Source organism: Rhinolophus hipposideros (genome assembly GCF_964194185.1).
Source record: "Rhinolophus hipposideros genome assembly, chromosome: 1".
Lineage (NCBI taxonomy): Eukaryota > Metazoa > Chordata > Mammalia > Chiroptera > Rhinolophidae > Rhinolophus > Rhinolophus hipposideros.
The window spans coordinates 85,921,176-85,946,393 of NC_138047.1; the positions used below are offsets into that span (position 1 = coordinate 85,921,176).

Genomic DNA, 25,218 nt, shown 5'->3' on the forward strand with positions numbered 1-25,218 from the left:
TTTCAGTTAATGGTAAGTGTTATGAAGTAAGTTTTAAAAGGGTAATGGGTGAAAGAGTGACTTCAGATAAGGAGATGGGGGCATAAGGATAAGGAGATGCTCTCTGAGCTGAGGACTGAATGATAACCAGCTTTGTGCCTGAGGGAACACAGCCCCAAACAGGGCACAGCAAGTGCAGAGGCCCTAAGACGGAAATGAAAATGAACAGAAGAAAAACTGAAAGTGGATACACAGCTACATGGCTATACTGTTCTTAAAATATAATTTGCAGTATCAGTGGCTTACTAGACTCTGTCACCCTACACATGCCTCCCAGGAGCCCCAGCATTTCCCCCAAACCAGTAAGGACAGAGTTCATGTCTCTAAGGACCCTGCCTTTCTACTCAAATGACTGCTTTCAGTTTGCATGACCAGAACGCACGTCATATCATTTGTTAAATAAATCACAGTACACCTGAAATTGTCATACAATTTCAACGGTGAACCTGGATGTCCTAAAATCCATCCTGTATTTGTAAGAATCCTTATTTTATCTTTTAAAGAGGCGATAGCACGCAATGATCGCATAAGTGGGAAGCAGATTTTCTGGGTTTGAATCCTAGCTCTGACGCTTACTCAGCTATGGGACCATGGAGAAGTTGCCTAAAATTTCCTAATAAAATGAGAACAATGATAATGCCTTAAGATTTTTCTGAGGATTTAATGACATAATGCACATAAAGCTTTTATAAGACTTTTGGTACCTTAGAAATTATTACAAATAATTACGAATTCCTGCTAAGCTATGCCTACCCCCTTAAATTCATTTCATTTTCTCACCCTAACATACTTTTTTCTTCATTTTCAATGGCCAAATTTCTACCAACTGACAAGCTCAGATAAAATGCCACAACCACCATGGAGTGTCTACTGATTTCAGCCTCCAGAAAAGCCTGTTCCCTCCTCTGGACAACTATTAGTACCACTGTTTATACCATTAGTTTAATCAGTTACTGTCTTCCAAGGTGATTTTGTGTACATGTTTTGCAACTTTGCTAGGTTGTCAATCATTTAAAGCAGCGCTGTCCCGTAGAAATGTAGTTTGAGACATATAAGTAATTTTATTTATTTTACTTTATTTTAGCCACATATTTTTTAAAACAGGTGAGATTAACTTTAACAATATATTTTATTTAACCCCATGAGCAAAATATTATAATTTACTATACAATCAATATACACAAATTTTGAATGAAATATTTTATATTGTTTGTACTGAGTCTTTGAACTACAGTGTGCATTTTATACAAACAGTGCATCTCAATTCAGACGAGCTATATTTCAGGCTCATCACACACACCGTGGACGGTGGCCCTGCTCAGGGCAATGCAGCTTTTGGGCCTGGATTATCCTCTACAGCTCTGTATTTATCATAATGCCTAGCAAGGCACATTCCCTACTGCAGAAGTTCAGTTACTATTTGTCAAATTAATTACCACTTTATTTAAAATCAATACAAAATCTAAACCCATGGAAAATAAATCAAAAAATAATTTTCGCATCTTTAAAGAATAAGTTTGTTCTTCCCCTGGAGTGGGGAAGACTGAAAAGACAAAGTTTTCAGTCTTTTTCTCATTAAGAATATACCTTAGAAGTACTAAGTCATGGATCACTAAAAGAAATAGTATACACAGCAATCAAATTATTTAGTTTGACATGTTTGGAGAAACAATTCAATTCTACTTTCCAGATAAGAATAAGAATTTTAGATAAGAGTAATTAACTGGTAAAACAGATGTACAGGATTTGGTAAATCTTGGTGAAACTATTTTGATGTCATTTTCCTGTTCTCCACATAAAATATAATCATTGTTTTCATAAATGATTTCCCAGTTACTCAGAGGCAGTTACAGAAAATGAGTGACATTATTTCCATTGTCATTAACAACATACTGTCAGAATTAGATGAAGTTGAATTATTCCTGTTAGAAAGTTGATATGAAAGTGAAAATCCTGATATGTAATCTACCAACTAAAATTGTAGCTACCCCCTCCTTCCTTGTCAACTTCATTCTTATCATTCCTTTTAACTTTAAGTATCCATATGTCTGAAGTTTTGATTATGATAGAGAATTATAAAGAATTAGCAAAACATGGTAATTAGGGAAGTAAAATAACTCACCTTTGGCAATCTCAATGGTAATTTGCAAACTGGAAACTGATCATGGTTTTCATTAAGTATAAGAGATTGATCCAAGTTGTGGGCGATCTTTTCTTTAGGTACTTTATAAACTACGATGGTGCCCTTATAATGAGAGCAGCTATAGTTTCCAAATTCATCCACCTCTTTGATTTGGAGTTCCAGCCTGGGTTTTCTTTGTAAATGAAAAATAAGTTTGTAGTCTTTTCCATAATCCTTCCCATTGCCTAAAGAGAAGTAAAATGCATTTGTTACTATTAAGATCTGCCACTTTGTTTCAATTTTTAAAAATCCAAAGAATCATATCATTTTTTAAATAAAATTAAAGATTTTTTGGTGTCATTGCCTCTTATCAAAATATATCCTGACAAAGCAGTAATAGGCTTAGACTGTGTAGATTAAGCAAAAGATATCTCATTTATAAATGGACCAGGGAGTCTCTGGCTGTTTCTAGATCTAATAGTTTTTTTATTTCTTTGTTCTATTCCATATTGCTATAGCAAGAAACAACTGGAGATATTCAGCTCTTTCTGTATTTAAAAAATCATTTTCATTTTTTCAAGAATTATCTTTTTTCCTTTCCCCTGACTGTATCATATTGTACACTGTCGTGACCTCATAATAGACATCCTAGAACTCTACTCTCCTACGTGGTAGCCGCTAGCAACGTGTGGCTTTCTCAATTTAAAATTAATTAAAATGGAATACCTTAGTCACGCCAACCACATTTCAAATGTTCAATAGCCACGTTTGCCTGGTAGCTTCCTTATTGGACAGTGCAGATATAAAACATTTCCACCATCACGGAACTAGGCAGTGCTGTTCTAGAACTTCCAAATGAAATAGTTACTAGGTCCATGTTACTGAAATTTCTATGAAAACCTGGTGAATTGTCCCAAAACAATGATATGTAAAAGTCTTCTCAGCGGCTCACTGGAAGTAATACAGCTTCAGTGAACAGACCCTTTCACCCATGGGGGGTGTTGAGCATAACGATGCTATCTACAGTAAAACAGACACTGCAATGTTTTCTAAGGCACGTCTGCACTACATTGGCAACATTTAAAAGTAAGTAGAGTATAATGTAGCAGTTATGTTTCTGACATAAAGATTCAGATGCAAGTTTAGCCTCTATTTATTTACACTGTGGTATTTATTCAGTTCTTTCACACCTCTGACCTTCTGAGAGCCTTAACTTCCTTATCTTTAAAACAGGAGAAACAAAACTTAGACCTCCTAGGATTGTTCTGGGAATGAAATGAGATAACATGAATATAACAATTGGCACAGGGCGGTGTATGTAAGTGCTCCATAAGTGGTAGCAATGATAGCAAATGACCAGAAGCAGAATTCTTCCACTGATTTGAATTTGTAGGATGAAAACCACCTGTTTCCATTTTTAAAAGAAATGTCCATACGAAGTTTCTCTATTTAAGATCCTTCTGCCCCTAGATGCCTGAAAGTTGACTGCCCAGTTTGTCTAGGGAAACAGGAGTTCAATGAGAGATGGAAATAACACCAATACTCTTCTCTCTATTGTTACTGCTGAAAGATCCTTTTGGTGAGTTTCTAAGTTACAGTAAAATCTAGGTTAGAATAACTCCAGGTCATGAGAGGTATAGGAATATGTTGCTTTGCATAAATCTATATTTTAGAAAGAACCTAGCTATTTGAACAAAACAGATTCCTAGGATATCCTAGGACAGGCATGACTAGCCAGGAATCCACTTCTTAAAAATAAATAAATAAATAAATAAATAAATAAATAAATAAATAAATAATAAATTAGAGTTATTGAAATGTCATTTGGTAAATAGTAAATTAGGTAAATTAGAGTTTCTAGATCACTGGAGTAACACACACCTGGCAGACTTCTACTTGCATATCACTAGATTATTATAAAAAGAAATCTTTGCTATTTTGGTCCCAGTAGAATACAATTTAGTAATTTCTCCCTCCCTCCCTTGAAAGATACTCCCTCCCAGGTACACAATTACTCATAAGGAGTAATTTATATACAAGATATAAAAATTGAGGGTGAGGCACAGCTACATTGGTTCAATATAGATCTAAAACTTATCTACCTCTTATTGCCAGTTAATTTTTAAAAATAAAAGTCTGTAATGCAAATATCTAAGACACATTTATAGATGAAAATGAATAAAAGCATATTTACTAGTAATAAATATTGTGATCTGAGTGTCATAAGTAGAAAACATAGATTTTTTTTTTAAGTTGGAATTTCATTGTTGCCAAGTTATAACAGTTTTGAAAACTCCCTTGTCACAGAAAAAAATAACCAAAAAAAAAAAAAAAAAAAGACAAGTATTGCAAGTATTGTAGCACAAAGAAATTGCAGTATTTTATTTTTTTTCTCCCACACTGGTATATTTAGAGGAAAAATAAAAGCAAAAGCCATTCATTGCATACCAAAATTATGAATTCAACGATCAGTTGACCTTTTGAGAACCTCCTTCTATTCAATATATTATGTATATAGTTTCTAGTGGGCCCTTGAGATAGTAGTTCAAAAATACTTGTCACATAATGAAATATAGAATTTACTGATAATTTATAGGTTACTAGATGTTCCTTATACCAATATATTTTCTCAACAGTGGGTATTGGAATATTTCTTATTGGTAACATAGAAAGTAGAAATACAGACATACGAGTATATGCTTCTGTTCAGAAAAGTCAGAGAGATGGTGAAAGGCTGGCAATATGAGGAACCAGAAGAATCCTATGCGAACCCCAGGCTCAGAGTATTTGTGTATTCTCACACATCTCCACCACCTCTGCCGCTAAGCCTCCATCATCCCTTGCTTTCTTTATTTCAATGACTCGTTGGTTGGCCTTCCTGCTCCTTTCTTTACCTTACATGATCTATTCTCAGCACACCTATATTCTAACTCGGATCACGTGATTCCTCTGTAAACACCTTTCATGGCTCCTCATGTCACTTAGAATAAAAGGCATAATCCTTGTAATCGACTTCAAAGCATGATCAGTACTCACCTCATCTCCAACTTTCCTCTCACTGCCTCTCATCCACCCACCCCAGCCTCACTGATGTTCCTCAGACATACAAGGCACTCTTCTGCCACAGTTCTTTTACACTTGTAACCCCCCCTGCCCAAGACATACACCCCTGGGATGAATTATGACTTACACTCTTACCTCTTCTTAAATATCTGCTTCTGAAAAAGGTTTTCCCTGATGAGTCTACAAAGGTCTGACAATTAAGTTCATGAACTTGTTGCAACAATGTTGCTAACATTTTTTGATACCAGAGGGATTATTCATTATGAATTTGTACCAACTGGACAAACAGTTAACCAAGTTTACTACTTGGAAGTGCTGAAAAGACTGTGTGAAAAAGATAAAAACAATCTGAACTTATTGCCAATAATTCACGGCATTTACATCATGACAATGCACCAGCGCACACCGCACTGTCTGTGAGGGAGTTTTTAGTCAATAAACAAATAACTGTATTGGAACACCCTCCCTACTCACCTGATCTGGCCCCCAGTGACTTTTTTCTTTACCCGAAGATAGAGGAAATATTGAAAGTAAGACATTTTGATGACATTCAGGACATCAAGAGTAATACAACGACAGCTCTGATGGCCATTTCAGAAAAAAGAGTTCGAAAATTACTTTGAAGAGGGGACTAGGCACTGGCGTTGGTGCATAGTTTCCCAAAAGGAGTACTTCAAAGGTGACCATAGTGATATTCAGCAATAAGGTACGTAGCACATTTACTAGGATGAGTTCACGAACTTAATTGTCAGCACTTCATATTTAACATTGGAACTCTGACACTCCTTCTGAGGCTCTCTCTATCTTTTCCCTGCTTTATTCTTCTATAAAGTACTCCTCATCCCATTAAGCTGTATATTTCATTTATTCATTTGCTTCTTCTTTGTTCTTCCCCGCTAGAATATAATATACAAGTACATAAGGGCAGGACATTTTTGTTAAATGAATAAAAGCATAGTCATTCTAACATTCTACATATTTATCTGGGAACATCACTTCCCTAGGCCAAAGGCCATTCAGGGCAACTTTCACATACACAGACCTCTTTAGGGCATTACTAGGTATTATGAGTATGCTTAAGTATCGTTATATAAGATGTTGCCCATTTCCCAGCACTTTCTGTGTTTTGTAAGCACTGGGGGCTCAGATGTCATTCAATAAAAAGTGTAAGTGCTGAATTAACATCTCTGACCTAGAGAATGAAAGCATACTCTAGCTTATGTCCAGAAGAATGCCAAAGGTCAATATGAAAACCAAGGGGAACACCTATCTATCTTATTTTCTATTACAAGTAGAAATAAAGTCTATGTTCCATGGTCCTCACTCAAAAGAATCATCTCAATTCTATATAATAAATACAGAGATTCTGACAGTTCTCAAAGGGCAGTCATCTAAATTTATTAAAGTTTTAAATACTTAATCATACAATACTACTACTGAGTTAAGTCCTTTCTCAAGCCTTTGTCTTCATTCTTTCACCAAATACTCAATAAACTCCTAGCTGTCAGGCACCATCCTAGGTACGGGAGATTAAATGGTGCTTACCAACAGAACAGACCCTCCCTTCATGGGGCAGTAGTCTGAGAAATTGTCATTGATTAATAAATAGAAGATTACATCTATGGCAAGAGCCACAAAAGAGAAGTATGTAAGGCTCTAAAGAAGTAAAATAAGGACTAATATAATCAGGAAAGAGAGGGAAGGTTTCTCTGAACATAATTATCAAAAAGATATATGAAGATACCAGAGAAGATAACTGCAGGTGGGGATAGAGAGGGGTGGGGAGGAGAACCTTTCAGGCAGACAACCTCTGACTTCAGGTCTGAGATTCACAGAGACTGATGACCACAGGCCCTGGTGGAAGGATATCAATTCTTTACTGAGAATCTTCCTCCTTTTAATGGAGGAAATATCCAGATCTGAGCATAGGTTTCTAGGAAAGGCAAAGCAGAAACGATTCTGGCATCCTGCCTGACTCATTCTTTTGAGCGAAGATGAGTTCTTCTCTGTTCCTTATTTGGAGGAATTGCACAGACGCTGGCTATCTTCAGGAACTCTATTTTTAGTATATGCTCCCCACTCCCTGTTACAAGCAACAGGACACTCCGTATCACGGCCTATGAGAAACACAGTAACTCACTCCTGTTTAGGGTACGAGGTAAACACAGCTGCTGTCCCAAGTATTACAGGAAAATCACTTGCATCATTAGTTTGGGTGGGACGCTTCCAGTTTTTGACTGTCTCTTCTTAGAGAGATTGTCCCAGGGTGGACACCGTGATTTCTGCTCCGGAAACCAAGTGGGAAGGGATCTTGTCCACCCTTCCTTCCTCCCCCTCCTCTCCCTTCCCTTTCCCTTTTTCTGACATCTTGGTCGCTCACTGACTAAGTCCTGTCAGCTAACTCACAAGGCTGAGACTGCAGGTGAAAGTGAAAGAGACATTTTAAATTGGGCTAATTGGGGTCTCACTTCAGAGATACCAGAAAAATGGCAGCCTCAGTGTCAAGCTGCCTCATTTTTGAAGCAATAAAAAGCCAATGGGGCTTGGAGTAATTTCCAGAATCGGAGAGAAAATAGGTAGCATTAAAAATCAATGAGGTTTATATTAATTTATAAATTAACAGAGAATATTACTTCAAGTCTATTGCAGAATTCCTAGACCAGAAATCCCCATGAACCTATCCCTGAATTCCCGTCCCCCCCATACCTTAACTTCATGTGCATAGATTATATTCCACTTCAAGGAAAGGAGTTAGAGAGGTGAAGGGGTTGAATTAATAAAAAAGAAATTGCTGTGATGGCAATTCCCTCAAAGATCTTTTCCTCTCTCCTTTCACATAACTGGTTTTTCTCCGGGTTCCCTTTTTTTCTTCTTTTATTTATCTCTTTTTATCTTTTCTTTCTCATCCATTCCCTCACTTCTCTCACCTCTCCTACCCCTTCTCTGATTCACTCACACTGTTTGTTTTCCTCAGTATTGTCATATATTCATTCATTTACTACACATTTATTGAAAGCCTTCGATGTACTGGACACTAACTATTCTAGCCTCAGGAATAAACAACAAGAAAAACACCATCATTGCCCTTATGAACTTTACATTCCAGTGAAGAACATAACATGAGCAAATGAGTGAAAAGTAAGCAAGTAACACAGTTTAAGATTGTGGTAAGATTTGTAATGGAAACAATAAGGCAATGGCTAAATATGAGGATGAGAGGTAAGCAGGGATGTGTCATTTAAAACAGAGGTTCTTAACCATTTCTGTGCCATGGACCATTTTGAAGTTTGATTCCTTCTCAGAGTAATCTTTTAAGTATATAAAATAAATGGAATTATAAATAAGACAATTGTACTGGAATATAACTCTATCCACACATCTCTTGGGAGTCCACTGACCCCAAGTTAGATTCTTTGTAGGACATCATAAAGAGTTTCGGTGTTATTTTAAGTAGAATAGGAGTTAGTTATAAAGTTTTAGTCAGGAGACTAATAAGGTCTTATTTATATTTTTAAATATCACTGTTGTTCCTATATGGAAATAGATTTCATGTGGCCAGTAGCCGAAGTAGAGGAGTATTTAGGAGGCAACTGTTTTGGTATAGGAAAGAGATGATCCTAGCTTGGATTCAGATAGTGATCTAAAAAGAGTGTCAGTCAGAGTCTGCCCATAAAGGAATATGCATCCCCTAAAAGAAAAGAAAGAGACAAGAAAGAAAGAAAGAAAGAAAGAGGGAAAGGGGGAAAGAGAGAAAGGAAGGGAAAGGAAAGGAAAGGAAAGGAAAGGAAGGAAGGAAGGAAGGAAGGAAGGAAGGAAGGAAGGAAGGAAGGAAGGAAGGAAGGAAGGCGGTTGGGAGGGAAAAAGGAAGAAAGAAAGAAATCTTTTTGTCTTCCTGCTATTTCAAAACCTTCCTTAGTCCTCTGACATTTTCCTTAGTAATACAGGTTTAGCAAAATCCTTCTGAAATTTGTGGCTGATAACTCAAAGGATATAAAGAAAGACTTCCTTATACCTACTTGAAGCAAATATGTTTCCAGTAAACTTTAAAAGTAGTTGTTCTCCTTCTTTTACTTGGAAGTGGCGAGATGACTCTAGAAGACCACTGAAAGCTTCCAAACGCAGGTTCCTAAGCACCTGGTTTAAATCTTTAGAAGGCACCACTAAAATAACAACTCTATGTGGACTGTCTTTCTGCTGATACAGGACAACACAGGCAGTGGTGCTGAGCATGGCCTCCTCTAATGATTTCACAAAAGAAACCAAATGACTGTTGTCCATAATGGAAGACAGGTGCAACACAATAAACCTACATGGAGAAAAAGAGGCATGACCGAAGGGGAACATACAGTCTCAAGAATATCACTGTTAATTAATAACACCCAAAAAAGAAGCCACTATCATTCAAAAGTCCTTTAAAATCAAGCATTCTCATGACCAACTGGTTAGGTGCAGGAAGGACTTTAATGAAACTCTTGGCAATCAGCAAACCAGCTCAAATCAAACCAAATTCTGAAACAGATGTTCTTCAACAAAGAAATTGTCTAGTCTCAGACCACTTCTAAATATGGCATTGTATTTTCAATTGTATTTTAATTAGCATGAATAAAGAGTATTACTTCAAAATATAGAAGAGAAAGATGATCCAAATAATCCATTTACTATCAGTAAGATGCAGAATATGTGTCATAATTAACCGGGGATTGAAATATTCTTCCTCATCATGTGTGATAAGGGTTGTTATGATTGACCCTATTAAGGGTTGAGTTGTGTCCCCTCCTCCCACATCCACATGTGGAAGTCCTAACTCCCAGTACCTCAGAGTGTGGCCTTATTTGAAGGCAGTATCTTTACAGAGATGAACTTAATGTGAGTTCATTAGGGTGAACCCTAATCCAATATGGTTGGTGTCGTAAAAATGGAAAATTTGGATAGAGAGATATATACAGAGGGTGCCAAAAATACGTATACACATTTTGAGAAAGGGAAAAAAAACTATTAAAATCATAGTACTCAATATATACCAATAATAAAAGATGACTACAAGTCATGTGTATACATTTTTTTTGCTACCCCCAGTATATACAGAAAGAATGCCAGGTGAACATGAGAATGGCCATCCACAAGCCTGAGAGAGAGCCCTGGAACAGATTCCTCTTTCACAGTCCTCAGAAGAAACGAGCCTCGCTAACAATACCTTGATTTTGGATTTCCAGCCTCCAGAATTAAGACAGTAAATTTCTGTTGTTTATATCACTTCATTTGTGGTACTTTCTTTTGGCAGCCTAGCAAACTAATACAGATCTCTCCCCTGAGCTGGACTATTCACCATCCAACTCTTCTCCAGCAAACTGCCCTCCCAGAGCACTCAATCCAGAGCAGCACCACACCTATAGATGAGGACTGGCTGAAGCAGGGGTATAAAGCCAGATGCCTTGGTACTCCCACTGCAGAGCTCCCCTGAGGTATCAGGCTGAGGTAAAACTTTAGCTGGAATCCTAGATGTCCCAATCTTCTTCCATTGCCCTCCCTGCTTCTTTCATTTCCTTTTAGGACTCACCTGAAGGCCCTCTTTCAATCAATCACTTAGATTCTCAACTTAGAATCTTTTTCTAGGGAGCTTGACCTAGGATAATTATTGATAAAGGTTGTTCTTTTATGAAATAAAGGCTATCTTTAGACATAGGGTTGCCCTCTCTTTATGAATGTCTATTCCTCCTGAACCTTAAAACCGTCTAAAACTCTTTTCATAATGAGCTGTCTAGAAAACATGGAAATGAGAAAGCAAAATGAGGACACTGAAATAACAAAGTCAGTTTATATATACATAGTTGAGAGATGAGCATAATATGAATTTAATTACTATCTTCATGGAATTTCAGAAATGAAGGTGCTATTTTAAAACTATTTTGTAGTTAGAAGAAACCTGTAAAAATGAATCTAAGTTATGAGTGGCTTCCAAAAGCACTTATTAAGCTATCATGAATGGAATTACAGATAACATATTCATGTCAGATCTGGTTTGCATTTTAAGCACTCCCTAAGGGGCTATTCATATGCCTATTCGAAGAATAAAAATTTAATCCTATGATTCCATTTCTGTAAACATCAATAATAAATCATCAGGATAGAATATCATCAACTTTTATTGTTTACTGTTGTATTACCTTTCTAAATGTGCATACAATTCAAATGATATCAGGCCACTCTGCGTGGTTCTCACCAGCACATCATCAAGCCCAAACCAACCACTATCTCGGCTTCTGAATCCCAGTAATTTCAAAGATTCACAGGCATTGTTCCTAGGTTTTCTTATGGAAGCACTTTTTGTCCTGTAATGGGAGCAGAAGAGAAGTTGGTGTAATTTATATAGCATAAATCATATTCAATGCAATCACATTTTCCATTTGGTGAATAACCCAGTAACGATTCATTAAGTATATACTATGTGCCAGTAATTATGCCATCTGCACCAGGAATACAAAGACAAGGAATATATCACTCTTGCTCTACAGAAGCTCACAGAAGTACAATATTATCCAGTTACAGGACAAAGTGATGTGAGGTAATTAAGGGAATGCACAGGGTGGTTTAGCAGCAGAAGGAAGGTGCTCAGAGAACGTTGCAAAGTAGAAATACTGATATTTGAGATGAGCTTTGGAGAATAGGAAGTGTTTCACTATTGGACAAAGAAGTTATGGGAACACCCTGAAACATTAATAAACTCCCTGGTGTAAACTCGGATGCCTTAGGAGAGCCAAGAGTAGCAGTATGGCATAACAGGTAAGACACAGACTCTGGAACAAGACTGACTACTTTCAAATCTTTGGTGACTCTCCCTCTATTTACTGTATGACCATGGGTGAGGTGTTTTTTTTTTTTTTAATGTCTCTGTAGCTCAGTTGTTTTTTTTTTATCTATGAGATCAATAGTAGTATCTGTATCATAGTATTAAACAAGTTAATATTTATAAAACACATAAGTATAGTAAGCATAAATGGTATTAATATTCTCATCTTAATTTCTACAGCAGACGTAGCCAATTAGCCTTTTTGTGCAATTCTTCTTGCTTAACATGTCCAATCCAAAAGCCCTGAAAGTGACAGTTGTATGTATCACGTGCTACTTTCCCCCAACCAGAGATGGTTTGACTAACAGTAGACCAGTTGCCAACACCCAACGAATTTGATTCTTTTTCTTTGGAATTTGCTAAGTAAGAGGCCCAGAGATTATAACTTGTCATTGTCCTTTGGTTGCTGTGCCCTAGGCTATGAAAGAGAGTAAGCAGAGAGATTGTTCAGAAAAAAGAAAATGAGGAGATGCTAAGGGAAACAAGAAGACAAAGGAAGATGAAAAAAGTCAGTATTGTGTTAGAGAGGGAGAAAGCAGAGATTGCCTATTGTAGCCTTATCATAACTCTTCTTTTCTTGAATTCACTTAAATGGATATCTGTTCCTCACAATTAAAGAAAGAAAAATCTTTGGTACTGAATACCTTATAAGGAATCAAACAAACAAACATACAAACAAACAGAAAACCCTGGTTCTGATGATGCTACGACCCACAAGGGAACAGAACTATTCTAGCTAGGCACGCAAAATGAAAATCCAAGTGGGAATCACACATCTTTATTTGTGAATAGACTTAGTTATGGGTTTTAAACCACCATAGTTCCACAGGTTGAGCTATCCTATGACCTCTAAATTAGGAACCAAACTAGATTTTAAATGTCTACTCAGAAAACTTTAGACCTTGCTGATCCCTTCAGGGCATCCACCAGATTAAAATCAGGAAGACGGGGGGGAAAAATGACATTTAGTTTTTCGCTTTTGGTTAATAACCACAAATATGGTAACATTTGTAACCTTTAAAGTGAGTAATTTATTAACACGGAAAGATACATTCATACTGAATCCAAAACTTTGGTCATTTACTAGAAACGGAACTAATTAAATATAATACTATTTTTTTTTTCTAATGTCAACTCTTTGGTATTTTCTACCAATAGTCTAAATTTTCTTGGGGATCTTGTAGGTTCTCAATGATAGTAGGGATGATCCTACTCCCAGGTCTAGGTGGGACAAATAGTGCATTTGGCATTTATTAATCCCATTTGCCAAAAAATCCAGTTTCTCCTCCATTCTGAGTGCGTGATAGGAATGCACCTCTTTGTCTCTGATAATGGAGTGGGGCTGTGTGACTAGTTCTGGCTAATGAATAGTGAATAAAGGAAATATATGTCACTGTGAGGTAAAGCATTAAATTACTAATGTGGGCCTACGCAAACTTTCTTTTGCCACCTCAAGAGTAAGCAAACAATGGTGGCCCTTTCACATAAGTTTGGGAGTGAGGACCACCAATAGGCAGCCTGCCTTTGATCGCCACACAGCATGTGGGAAACAACAAGATTGTTATAAGTCCTTGGGATTTCAGACTTTTGTCAGCATGCCATAACCTTGGCTAACCTACCCTGTATGTTGCGCCTTCCTTCTGGTCCCAGTGATCTGCTCAGTGACGGGTTTGTGACAAATTTGGAGTCTGAATAAGACTCAGTATCTTTATGTATATTCATGGAGAAAAGAGCTTCCTCTTTTCCGCTGAACTTGGACTTATATAGATATAACCATATTGCAGCATGAGGGACAAGCATGCCAGAGAATGGAATTGGCACAGAGAAAGGCAGGAAAAGAAGAAGTGAGAGACTGGGTTCTTTCTGGTCTAAAAAGTATATAAAGATAAATATATCCCCAGACTTTTAAATTACCAAAGAATGCACCAAAGAATTCCATTAGAAAAACAAACAAACAAACAAACAAAAAACTTTGGGTTTGCTTTTCTGAAAAGATTCCTTAATGATATAAAGATCAAATTTAGACTTCATCTTTTCCAGCTTTATTAAAATATAATTGACATATAACATCGTGTAAGTTTCGGTTATACGATGTGGTGATTTGATACATGTATATATTGTGAAATGACTACCGCAGTAAAGTTAGTTAACAATCTATCACCTCAAATTTGGACTTTATTATCATCATAGGTACAATTCATATCAAAATTAAAGTATTTGGTGACATCCTTATTTATCCCAGCTGTTCTTCACAACTCTGCAAATAAACGCTTCTTTTATATATGCTATTAGTAAACTTTGATAACTACTATTGCCTCACAGGGAGCAGAACTTGATCATATCCACAAAAGAGAGCATTCTGATGTTCTGAGTTCCATAAAATGTAATCGACCCTTATTAAATCAACCTGTTTAATCAAAAATAACTGACCTTGCTATTTCTTGAGTACAAAACTCTTCCCACGTCCTAAGTTCCAGGCATTCAGGGAATTATAATTGGCCTATTTGGGGTCAAGTGTTCAATGACAGTGAACAGAGACATTGAAGAACATGAAAGATCCCATTAAATGCACTAGAGAGAAAGGACAATTTCTAGAATTTGTGGTATAATTCCCCCAAAATAAAGAGGACAGGTGTCTACTCTAGGTTGCCTTTCTCAGACCCAACAGCTCCCTGATACAACTGTCCCAGATAAGTGCCTTAATGCCACACAATTAAAAGACATTCTGATTTTCCCCCAAATAAAAAAAAGATCTGCTCCAAAGTACCTCAGTATTTTGTCTCCACTAGTAGAAATAGACATTACTAGGAACTTTTCAATGACAGTTTTTTTTCTCTTCCTTCCTTCCTTCCTTCTTTCCTTCCTTCCTTCCTTCCTTCCTTCCTTCCTTCCTTCCTTCCTTCCTTCCTTCCTTCCTTTTTTTCTTTCTCTCTTTCTTTCTTAATTTTGTTTTTAAAAACAGTTTTAGGTTCACAGCAAAATCAAAAGAAAGGTACAGAGATTCCCCTTATATTTCCTCCCCCTACACATACATAGCCTGCTCCGTTATCAGTCTCTCCCACAACACTGGTATATTTGTTACAATTGGTGAACCTACATGGACACATCTTAATCACACAAAGGGCATGGTTTGCATTAGCATTCACTCTTGTGCATACTATGGTTTTGACAAATGTATAATGACTTGTATACATCATTCTAGTATCATACAGAATATTTTTACCATCCTAGACACTATCTGTGCTGTGCCTATTCGTCCCTCCCCCACCTCAATGCCTGGCAACCACTGATCATTTTACTGTCTCCATAGTTTTGCCTTTTCCAAAATGTCGTACAGTATTTATCACATAATATAAAGCATTTTCAGTTTGACTTCTTTCACTTAGCAATACGCATTTACAATTCCTCTATGTCTTTCTTGAGCTTGATAGCTCATTTCTTTTTGGCACTGAATAATGTTCTATTGTAGGGATGTTATTTATCCATTAACCTACCAAAGGACATCATGGATACTTCCAAGTTTGGGTAATTACAAATAAAGCTAATAAAACATCTGCATGCAAATTTTCATGTGGACATAGTTTTCAGCTCCTTTGGGTAAATAACAAGGAGTGTTATCACTGGATTTTATGGTAAGAGTATGTTTAGTTTTGTGAGAAACCAACAAATTGTCTTCCAAAGTGGTTGCACAATTTTGCATTCCCACAAGCAGCAAATGAGAATTCCTGCTGTTTCACATCCGCACCAGCATTTGGTGTTGGCAGTGTTCTGGATTTGGGCCACTGTAATAGGTTTGTAGTACTAGTTTCTCATTGTTGTTTTAATTTGCATCTCACTGATGACTTTTGGTGTGGGGTATCTTTCCATATACTTATTTCCCAATTATGTATCTTGTTTGGTGAGGTGTCTGTTAAGGCCTTTGGTCCATTATAATCAGGCTTTTTGCTTTCTTATTGTTGAGTTTTAAGAGTTCTTTGTATATTTTGGATAACAGTCCTTACCAGATGTGTCGTTTTCAAATTTTTTCTCCCAGTCTGTGGCTCATCTTCCCATTCTTTTCACGTTGTCTTTCCTAGAGCTCATGTTTCTAATTTTATAAAATCCAGTGCATCAATTGTTTCTTTCATGCATTGTATCTTCAGTGTTGTATCAAAAAAGTCATTGCCATACCCCAAATCATCTACATTTTCACCTGCTGTCTTCTAGGAGTTTAATAGTTTTGTATTTTACACTTACGTCTGTAGTCCATTTTGAATTAATTTTTTTGTGAAGGTTATAAGGCCCGTGTCTAAATTAATATTTTTGCATGTGCACATCCACTTGTTTTAGCATCATTTGTTGAAAAGACTCTTTATTGTGTTGCCTTTTCTCCTTTTATCAAAGATCAGTTGACTATATTTACATGGATCTATTTCTGGTCTCTATATTCTGTTTCATTGATTATTTGCCTATTCTTTCTTTAATAACACACTGTCTTGATTATTGCAGCTTTATAGTAAGTCTTGAATTCCGGTAGTGTCCATCCTCCAGCTTTGTTCTTCTCCTTCAATATTGTGTGAGCTATTGTGAGTGACAGTTCCTTTTTTATTTGAAAAACAAAGTTGAATTCTTCCTCATCTGGCTTTCCAATCCACAGGTAATATTATATGCTTTCAAGTAAAATGAAAATTAAAAATAGTTCTAGTATACTACCTCCAAGTTTAATAAATGTGAAAAATCGTATTGCTCAGTAAGCATTTGCTTCAAAATTTTGCTGAAACCATTCCACTCTATTTAATGAGGTTAACTTCTGTTGACAATATAGTACGGCAACTGAGTACAAAGGAAAATATGGCATGTGTGATCTTACTATTTATAGAATTACCATTTCTTAATGTAAAACATGGTGACTGTAGTTGATAACAATATATTATAAAAACTGAAATTTGCTAAGAGAGTAGAATTTAAATGTTCTCACCAAAAAATAAAAAATAAAAGACATAAATATTCGAGGTAATGGATGTGTTAACTAACTAGATGGGAGGAATCCTTCCACAATGTATACATATATAAAATCACCATGAGGTATGCATTAAATATCTTACAATTTTATTTGTCAATTATACCTCAACAAAACTGAAATTAATAAATAAAACAATCCTTTCTTTTTAGGTTGAATCTCTAATATACTATGAATTTAATATACAAAACCCAAGTTTATAAATAACAAATTGAGAATAAGTCATCTATGGCTGCTTCCTCCCTAATGCTTAACAACTAGATACTGATAAACCCACTTCTAATACATTTCTTGGCTTGTATAAACAGGGGAAATCTTAAAGGAATGTTCCAAATTCCTTTTCAAAAAATGTGTGAAGCCAGGGTTGAAATGAGGAAGTGACCAGACAGGAATGATGGGCTTACTATGCGGATATATTTCTTTCCAATAATTTAGATATGGGAGAAGAAATCTGTAAGTGATAATCAAGTGAGCAGAGCGAGGCACTAATCCTTGGGCTGTCATCCATAAAAGGTGAACTTGAGGCCTCCAAGATTCTCAAGGAGGCTAACGTAGTCCCAAGTAAGTAGTAGCACCTAGTTCTTAGCAAAAGCAGACACAAATGCCATTTGGAGGACAGTAGATTCATTTATTCCTGCAGAATTGTCATACATATATGCTAACAAACAAAAATCCCCAAACACATAAGGAGGTAAATGCCATGAATGACAGTCAGCAGAAGCAACAGACAACATCCTCAAAGGCTACAGGTATCAGAATTAGTAGATACAGAATGAAAACAACTGTAGAGGGTGCCCCCCAAAATGTATACACTTTAAGAAAGGAAAACTGTATTAAAATTGTAATACTCAATATATACCGATGACAAAAGATGAATAAAAGTCACGTTTCACTTCTGCAATTACAAGAGGTGCTCACAGTGGTTACCATCAGTGTCTAGACACTTCTGATTACTGGAAACTACTGCTTGAGCAATGTTGACCAAAGTGTTCACTTGTTTACAGTTTTTTGTCACCCCCATATGTATGAAAAGCTTAATAAGATAAAGCATAGTATCATAAAAATAGCAGGTATCAAGTGACTATCAAGAATGATTGGGGACATTTGAATAAGAGCTAAATAGAACTTTAATATATAAAAATATAATTGCTGGAAACAATTACTAAATGATAGATTAAAAGCAGATTTTCAAAGTATGCCACACTTGTGGCATTTGAACTGGAATGTGAAGAAATTACACAGAATAAAGTACACAGAGACAGGAAGATAGAAAATATAAAAAATAAAAGAAATATGGAATTTAGAAAGAGATGGTCTATCCTCCTTCAGGCCCACTTATTGTCACCTTGTAATATTCAGAGATCATTTGGATCATGGGTCTAAATAAAGAAATGCTTTCAGATAATCATCAGTCTACATACCAGTAATTCAAAGATGGGATGGAGTTGTCAAGTGCTTTTACAATACAATATTATTGTAAAAGGCAAGGGTCGGCTCTTTTGTTTTATTTTAACATGGCATGTCCTGAAATAAATATCAATTCAAAAAATAAAAAAAAAGAGATGGTCTAATATGTATCTAATTGGAACTCCAGACTGATAGAATATATAAAATGGAGGAGTGGCAATATTTGATTAGAAAATATATAAAGGTTTTTAAGAAACGTGAAAAGACAGAAATTCACTATTCAGGAAGCTCAATGTATTGCATCCAGAAAAAGATTTTTAAATTAACATCTAGATACATCATGGAAAAATGCAGAATATCAATTACCAAAAAAAGATCTTAAAAGCAGCCAGCAAGATAAACTAGATCATCCATAAAGTTATGAAAATCAAATTCACTTCAGCCTTCACAACACTGATAATAAAATCCATAAACAGCGGCATAATATCCTTAAAGAAATGAAGGGAAAAAATCAATGTAAATCTAGAATCTTAGGCCTTAGCTGGTCTCCAAATATGCTAAGCATATCTCTCAGTATTAATGCCCTTGGGTAGCACTCTGTGACAATGAACCAGAGTCCCTTCTGTGACTGGCTTTAACCAATAGAATGGTACAGAAGTGATGATCTGATAAATCCAGAGTTAAGAATTAAGAAAACCTGGCAGCATCTGCGTTTGTACTTTTGGAAGTCCTGATCCTCCATGTAAGTAGTCCAGCTTTTCTCCTGAAGAGACCACACGATAGAAAGAAGCCATATGGAGAAGTCAGATGGAAAGAAAGAGGCCTGGGAACTACATGGAGACAGAATGAGGCCCAAACATTTCTGCAAAACAGCTGAGCCTGGACCTCCAGCTATTACTGCCATGGCTCCAGCCATGTGAATAAAGCCATGTTGGACTTCCCAACCTCAAACACCATCTTACTAAAATGCATAACAGACCTCAGGCAAGATGATCAAAAGAACCATTAAGTTGATAGAAGGGGGTTGGAAGACTGGGTGAAAACGGTTTAGGGATTAACAAGTACAAATTGGCAGTTATAAAATAGTCACAGGGATGTAAATTATTGTATAGAAAATATAATCAATAATATTATAATAACTAGTATTGTACCAGGTGGGTACTATATTTATCAGGGGGATCACTTCGTAAGTTATATCAATGTGTAACCACTATGCTGTACATCTTAAACTAATATAATATTGAATGTCAACTGTAATTGAAAACTTAAAAAATGAAAAGATAAACTATAGACTGGGAGACAACACATTTTGATAAAGGACTTGTATCTAGAGTATATAAAGAATGCTCAAAAGTCAATAAGAAGAAAAGCTACCCAATTAAAAAATGGGCAAAAGACTTCAAAGACACTTATCTAAAGAAGATATACACATTAAGAGAAAATTTTCCATGGATGTCTCACATTTTGGTACAAGAGGCCTTTGCAATAGATTATCTCTTGAAGGATATTTGAATATCTAACATCCTTAGAAGAAACACATGATTATCTCCCCCAGAGCAGAGGGCAAGTTTGTTTACTGTCCAGTACAATAGATATAATGTTTCCCTACAGGTCAAAGTTCAGGCAGGTCATTTGCTGCCCATTATAAAAGATTCAGGTTCCCTAAACTTGGGTTCCTCAGCCATGATATTGCCCCCATGGGACTTAGAGACAAGGGTAACCATGTGAAAATGAAGCTTATTTTGTTGATGTTCTGTGAATAATAAACTGCTTTGTCTACACACACACACACACACACACACACACACATACACACATACACACACACACACAAACACAATAAGAACCACTAGTTGAAACCCTAAACAATCCACAGAATCATGAGAAGTAATAAAATTATTGTCGTTTAGAGTAGTTAGATGTGCAGGAATAGGTAATTGAAACACCAAGCAAAATTCTATTTCAAGAAAAAGGATACACAGACAAATGAAAATATATCCCATATTCATGATTGGAAAAAATTAATATGAATATGATATGATTTACCAATAAGATATCAACTTATTATAAAACTAGAATTATTGAGACAGTATTAGATTAGCTCAGCACTAGATAAAAAGTCTGCCCAGTGGAACAGCCCAGAATAAGGAAATTTTTTACATGACAGGAGGTATTACAGATTGGTGGGGAAAGAAAGAACTATTCAATAAGCAGTGATGAAAGAATATGTTATCCATATGGAAAAAATAAAATAAATTCCTACACCATCCTGTCTATAAAATTCAATTTTAGATGGATCGAAGACTTACATAAAATTTAAGCCTTTAAAAGTATAAAATAATAAAGAAAAATATTTTTATAATTTCAGGAGATAGTGGTATTTTAGGACCAGGACAAAAAGCACTATTCATAAAAGTAAAATATAATAAATTTGGCACAGAAATATGAAAATACAGTCCAAAAGCTGACAAAAGATTAACATTGAGAATGTGATAAGAAATCCTACAAATCAATGTAAAAAATTTAAAATGAGTCAAGAAAGTAAGAGATATTTCACACATAGGAAAACAAATGTCTAACAAGACATTATGAAATGTAATCAGAACATTGAAGATTAAACCTACATGAGATGCATTTTACACCTATTAGATTTTCAAAATTTCAAAATCTGACAATATGCAAAGCTGGAGAACATGAGGAGCAATGGTAAGAGGTTGTTATTTAGTTCTATTTTGTAAAACTTGTAAAATTGTATATGTGAAAATAGTGTGACTCAACAATTAAATTTCTAAGTATGACTCTAAAAAAGTATTTGCACAAATATACTTTGAGTCCAGGATAATCATAATAATACCTTTTTTATTATTTTTTTCGGTGACAGTTGACATTCAATGTTTGGTATTAGCTGACATACAATGTTGGATATTAGGTGTACAGCATAGTGGTTAGACAAAATAATACTATTTGAATTAGCACACAAAAAAAATGGAAACTACCCAAGTGTCCGTCAATAGTAAAGTGGATAAATAAAATGTTTAATTATTCAATAGAATATTATATAGAAGTGAAAGCGAACATACACAACTATAAATGAAAATGCAAGACTGTGCACAGTAGAATACCATTTTTACTTTTGTCAAGCAGAGACAAAGCCAAACAAAACCTTGTATAGGAAAGAATAAAAGTGTATGTGATAAAACTAAAATAAATATAAGCTAAGAATGATTCCAAATTTCCAAACGATGAACTTTGGTATGAGTGAGCAGTGATTATGGTAAGGGGTAGGATAGGAGAGGGGAGGGGCAAGTAGGGAGATGCAATTGTATTAATAATATCCAATTTCTTAAGTTATGTGTTAGCTTTACCAGTTTGTACATTTTATTATTTTGTGATATAACACATATATTTTATAAATATTCTTGTGTATGACTCCCATATTACATTTGACTAAGAATCCATCTTACGTCGAACATATTACATTTGACTAAGAATCCATGTTATGTAGAAATGGCCATTTTTATTTCATGAGCTACTCTTTCCATCTAACTATAAATATTTCTTGTATAACATAGAATGTTTCTATTTAATATCCCCTTTCATTACTGTCAAGAAATCTTTTCTGGTTCATAATTAAATGACTTTCATTTTCCCCCCAGAAATCATTCAGACATGCAGGAATGTAATGCATTAAAGACCTTTTATTTTCATGTTCAGACTAGGTTTGGACCTTAATTAATTTTTATCTTTTTTTTTTTTTAATTTTATGAGACATGGATTGCTTAACCATGTTTGTATCTCCATAGAAAATGTTCAACTGGCTTTCACCCTTTGATGAAAGAATGTAAAATAAACAGTGATATGTGTTTTCATTTGATTGTTTTATGCTCCAATGGACGGAGAAAATGCACCTACCACATCTAGCACTAATGATAACAGAGCATATTATATCAATTTAGCGTTTTCAAGAAAAATAGAGGAATTAGTAATATAACTTACACTCCCACAAATTTACTCATTAATTTCTTTGATCCACCTAACATTTTTTGAGTACCTACTATGTTGTACTTGTGCTGAGTGATGATAAATGGAAAACAGAACTTAATATTAAAGTATGATATAGGGTATGCACAAACAGTGGGGCTGACACACAGAGAGGAGCTATCAATCCCTCTGGGAGATCTTATAATGTCTTGACAGATAAGGAAAAGAGTTGAGCTGCCACTTACAGAATGAAAGAGAGTTCTCTAGCTAAACATGGTACAAAAATAATTTCCTAGCAGGAAGGTCATGTACTAAGGTGTACAGCATACTGGTTAGACAAAATAGTACTAAAAAAATCTCCTTTGTTGTGTAATAACCATAATTCTACAACAAGGCAAAGAAATGGAGAGGAAAAAAGAAATTGGCACTTTTTGACCAAGAGAAGTGGTGACAAATGACCACCTTCTCACCACATAGAAATGCAAGAAAAAATGTCACACACACACACACACTCATTAGAGGAACTCAAAAGCTGGGGGGGAAATCCTCTAAATCTGGAAAAGAAAAAAAAAAAATCTCAAAAAGCTAGAATCCTCTTCTCTCCCTAGGAAACTAGAGGAACTGATTATATGGATATTCCTACCCTCTGTCAGCCTCCACTGCCCCACCAACCATGCACACACACCAGGTATGTGGGGGCTGCAGCTTAACATATATTCAGGCATATTAGATACAGTCATAAAACTGGAATCCCGAAGGGGCAGCATTGTCCACGAAATGCAAAATCACAAAACCAATCTAAATCTCTTTGAACATCAGCTCAAGAAAAGAAAGAAACACACAAAAGCTGCTCTAGGTTGGAGGAAAAGGGAGAAGAAAAATTGATCTGATCAAACATGATAATCAGTACTTAGAAGTGAATTTCTAAGGGTAAAATTCATAGAACAGAATTAGCATGGTAAACAATGTACTAGATTACACCAGGCTAATAGACATGATTGTAAACATCATGCTCATACATGATAGAATAATCTGCATGAGACCACAAAATGAGTACATTTGCAATGATTATAGGAATAAAGGAAGACATAGAAAGCATAATGGAAAAACTAAGGGACTTGGAAAAGAGATTTTAAAAATATAGCAAAAGCCTTTTATAAGTGAGAAATACAGAGATTGAAATGAACAGTTTATGAACAGTTTAAACAACTAATTTGAAAATTGGTAACATATATAATAAATCTAAAAAAATTACCCCAAATACAACATATAAAATATTTAAAATTTATGAAGATTAAGATTAAAGTGGACGACAGTGTAAATTATGTTTAACCCACTTATATTTAATATAATTGATGATTTATATAATCTTTATATCATCTTTTCTTAAATGTCATCTTTCTGTTTTCTTTCTGTTATCTCTTTGCTATATAAACTTTTTCTTTTTGCTTTTATATTATTTTTAATACCCCCTTTTTAAAAAAAATACTTAAATTTTAGTTTTTCAGTGCAGCTCATTAATTTTATCTATTTATTTATTTTGTTAAGAACATGTAAATAGTACATTTTTGTAAGCATTTGTATTTTTTTTTTTAAATCTCCTTCTTTGGGTAATAACCATAATTCTACAACATCTTCCCTTCAAAACTTTGAAGGTTTTAGTACATCCCCCCCCCAATATTTAGTGCTGCAAAGAATGAGACGGAGGCTAGACTGATTTTATTCCTTTTTACTTAATCTGTTTCTCTTAAACGGATGTTTATAGAATTATGTTTTATTTAAACATTCATTTTGATTTTCTGTATTTTGTCTAAATATGTTTTTTCATACATTTTGTATTGTAATCATTTAGCCATTTCTAACTCAAGGTTTTAATCAACATCAGAATATTAAGTTCAACTGTGCCTTTGATTAATCCTTTTACGGTTGTTTTGATTTGATTTCTTCTTTGATGACACCTATAATTATTAGGTGATATCACTTCAAATGATTTGTTATCATACCTTGGTCCCTCTTCATCTTAGCTTATCTTTGTATCTCATCCTGTTGTCCTTTCATCTTTTCCTAGTCAATTCTGATGGCTTTCTGTTTCTGGAAATTTTACTTACTTGATACTTCTAAACTTGCAAAATAGATTTCTATAATATTTTCCATATATATTTCCAATATTTTCCATATATTTCCAATATAATATATATATTCCCAAGTAGCAACTTAGTTAACCCATGTACCTGTATATCATGGTAAAGTAAGATTTCAAACCAGACATATATATATATGTATATATGTAATATACATGTAATATATATATATTAGTGAGATATATATTATATCTCACAAGTAGCAACACTATATATAACTGGATCATGTCTATATTTCTGTGTTCTCTCTCACTTAATCAAACACTAGGGAAAGGTTGATTTATTCTCTCAGTCACAACCCAACATTCTGCTATTGCCAGCGTTCTAAATTGCAAACAGTGCAAAAGAACAAGTGATCCACTTCTCAATCTCTAGCCTTATAGCCTCAAACTAAATAAATGATGACTACACAGAGTCAAGATTAGAAATAGAACTATATGTGTCCACACCAAGGTTGTACCCCTTGGTAGGTATAGGTGGTTGTACAAGTTGTCAATTTCAGTGAATTTTAGTCTTCTCACTGATTGAATGCAGATGGGGTGGTAGGAAGACTGGATGAGATTATATACATAAGGAGGCTGGCATATAGTAGCTTCACAAATAATAGTAGTTATTTCAA

The 25,218-nt window shown here is 35.1% G+C and overlaps 1 protein-coding gene across 1 annotated transcript in view; it reads right to left on the reverse strand.

The window, feature by feature from the left end:
- Nucleotides 1-25,218, reverse strand: part of DTHD1 (death domain containing 1) — a gene marked incomplete at both ends in the record, with an annotated part of 56,171 nt that overhangs the window by 19,810 nt on the left and 11,143 nt on the right. The window contains 3 exons of the mRNA XM_081044879.1: nt 2,162-2,406; nt 9,241-9,530; nt 11,389-11,553. Coding sequence (XP_080901005.1) covers nt 2,162-2,406; nt 9,241-9,530; nt 11,389-11,553 — 700 coding nt within the window. The remainder of the gene's footprint in view (nt 1-2,161; nt 2,407-9,240; nt 9,531-11,388; nt 11,554-25,218) is intronic.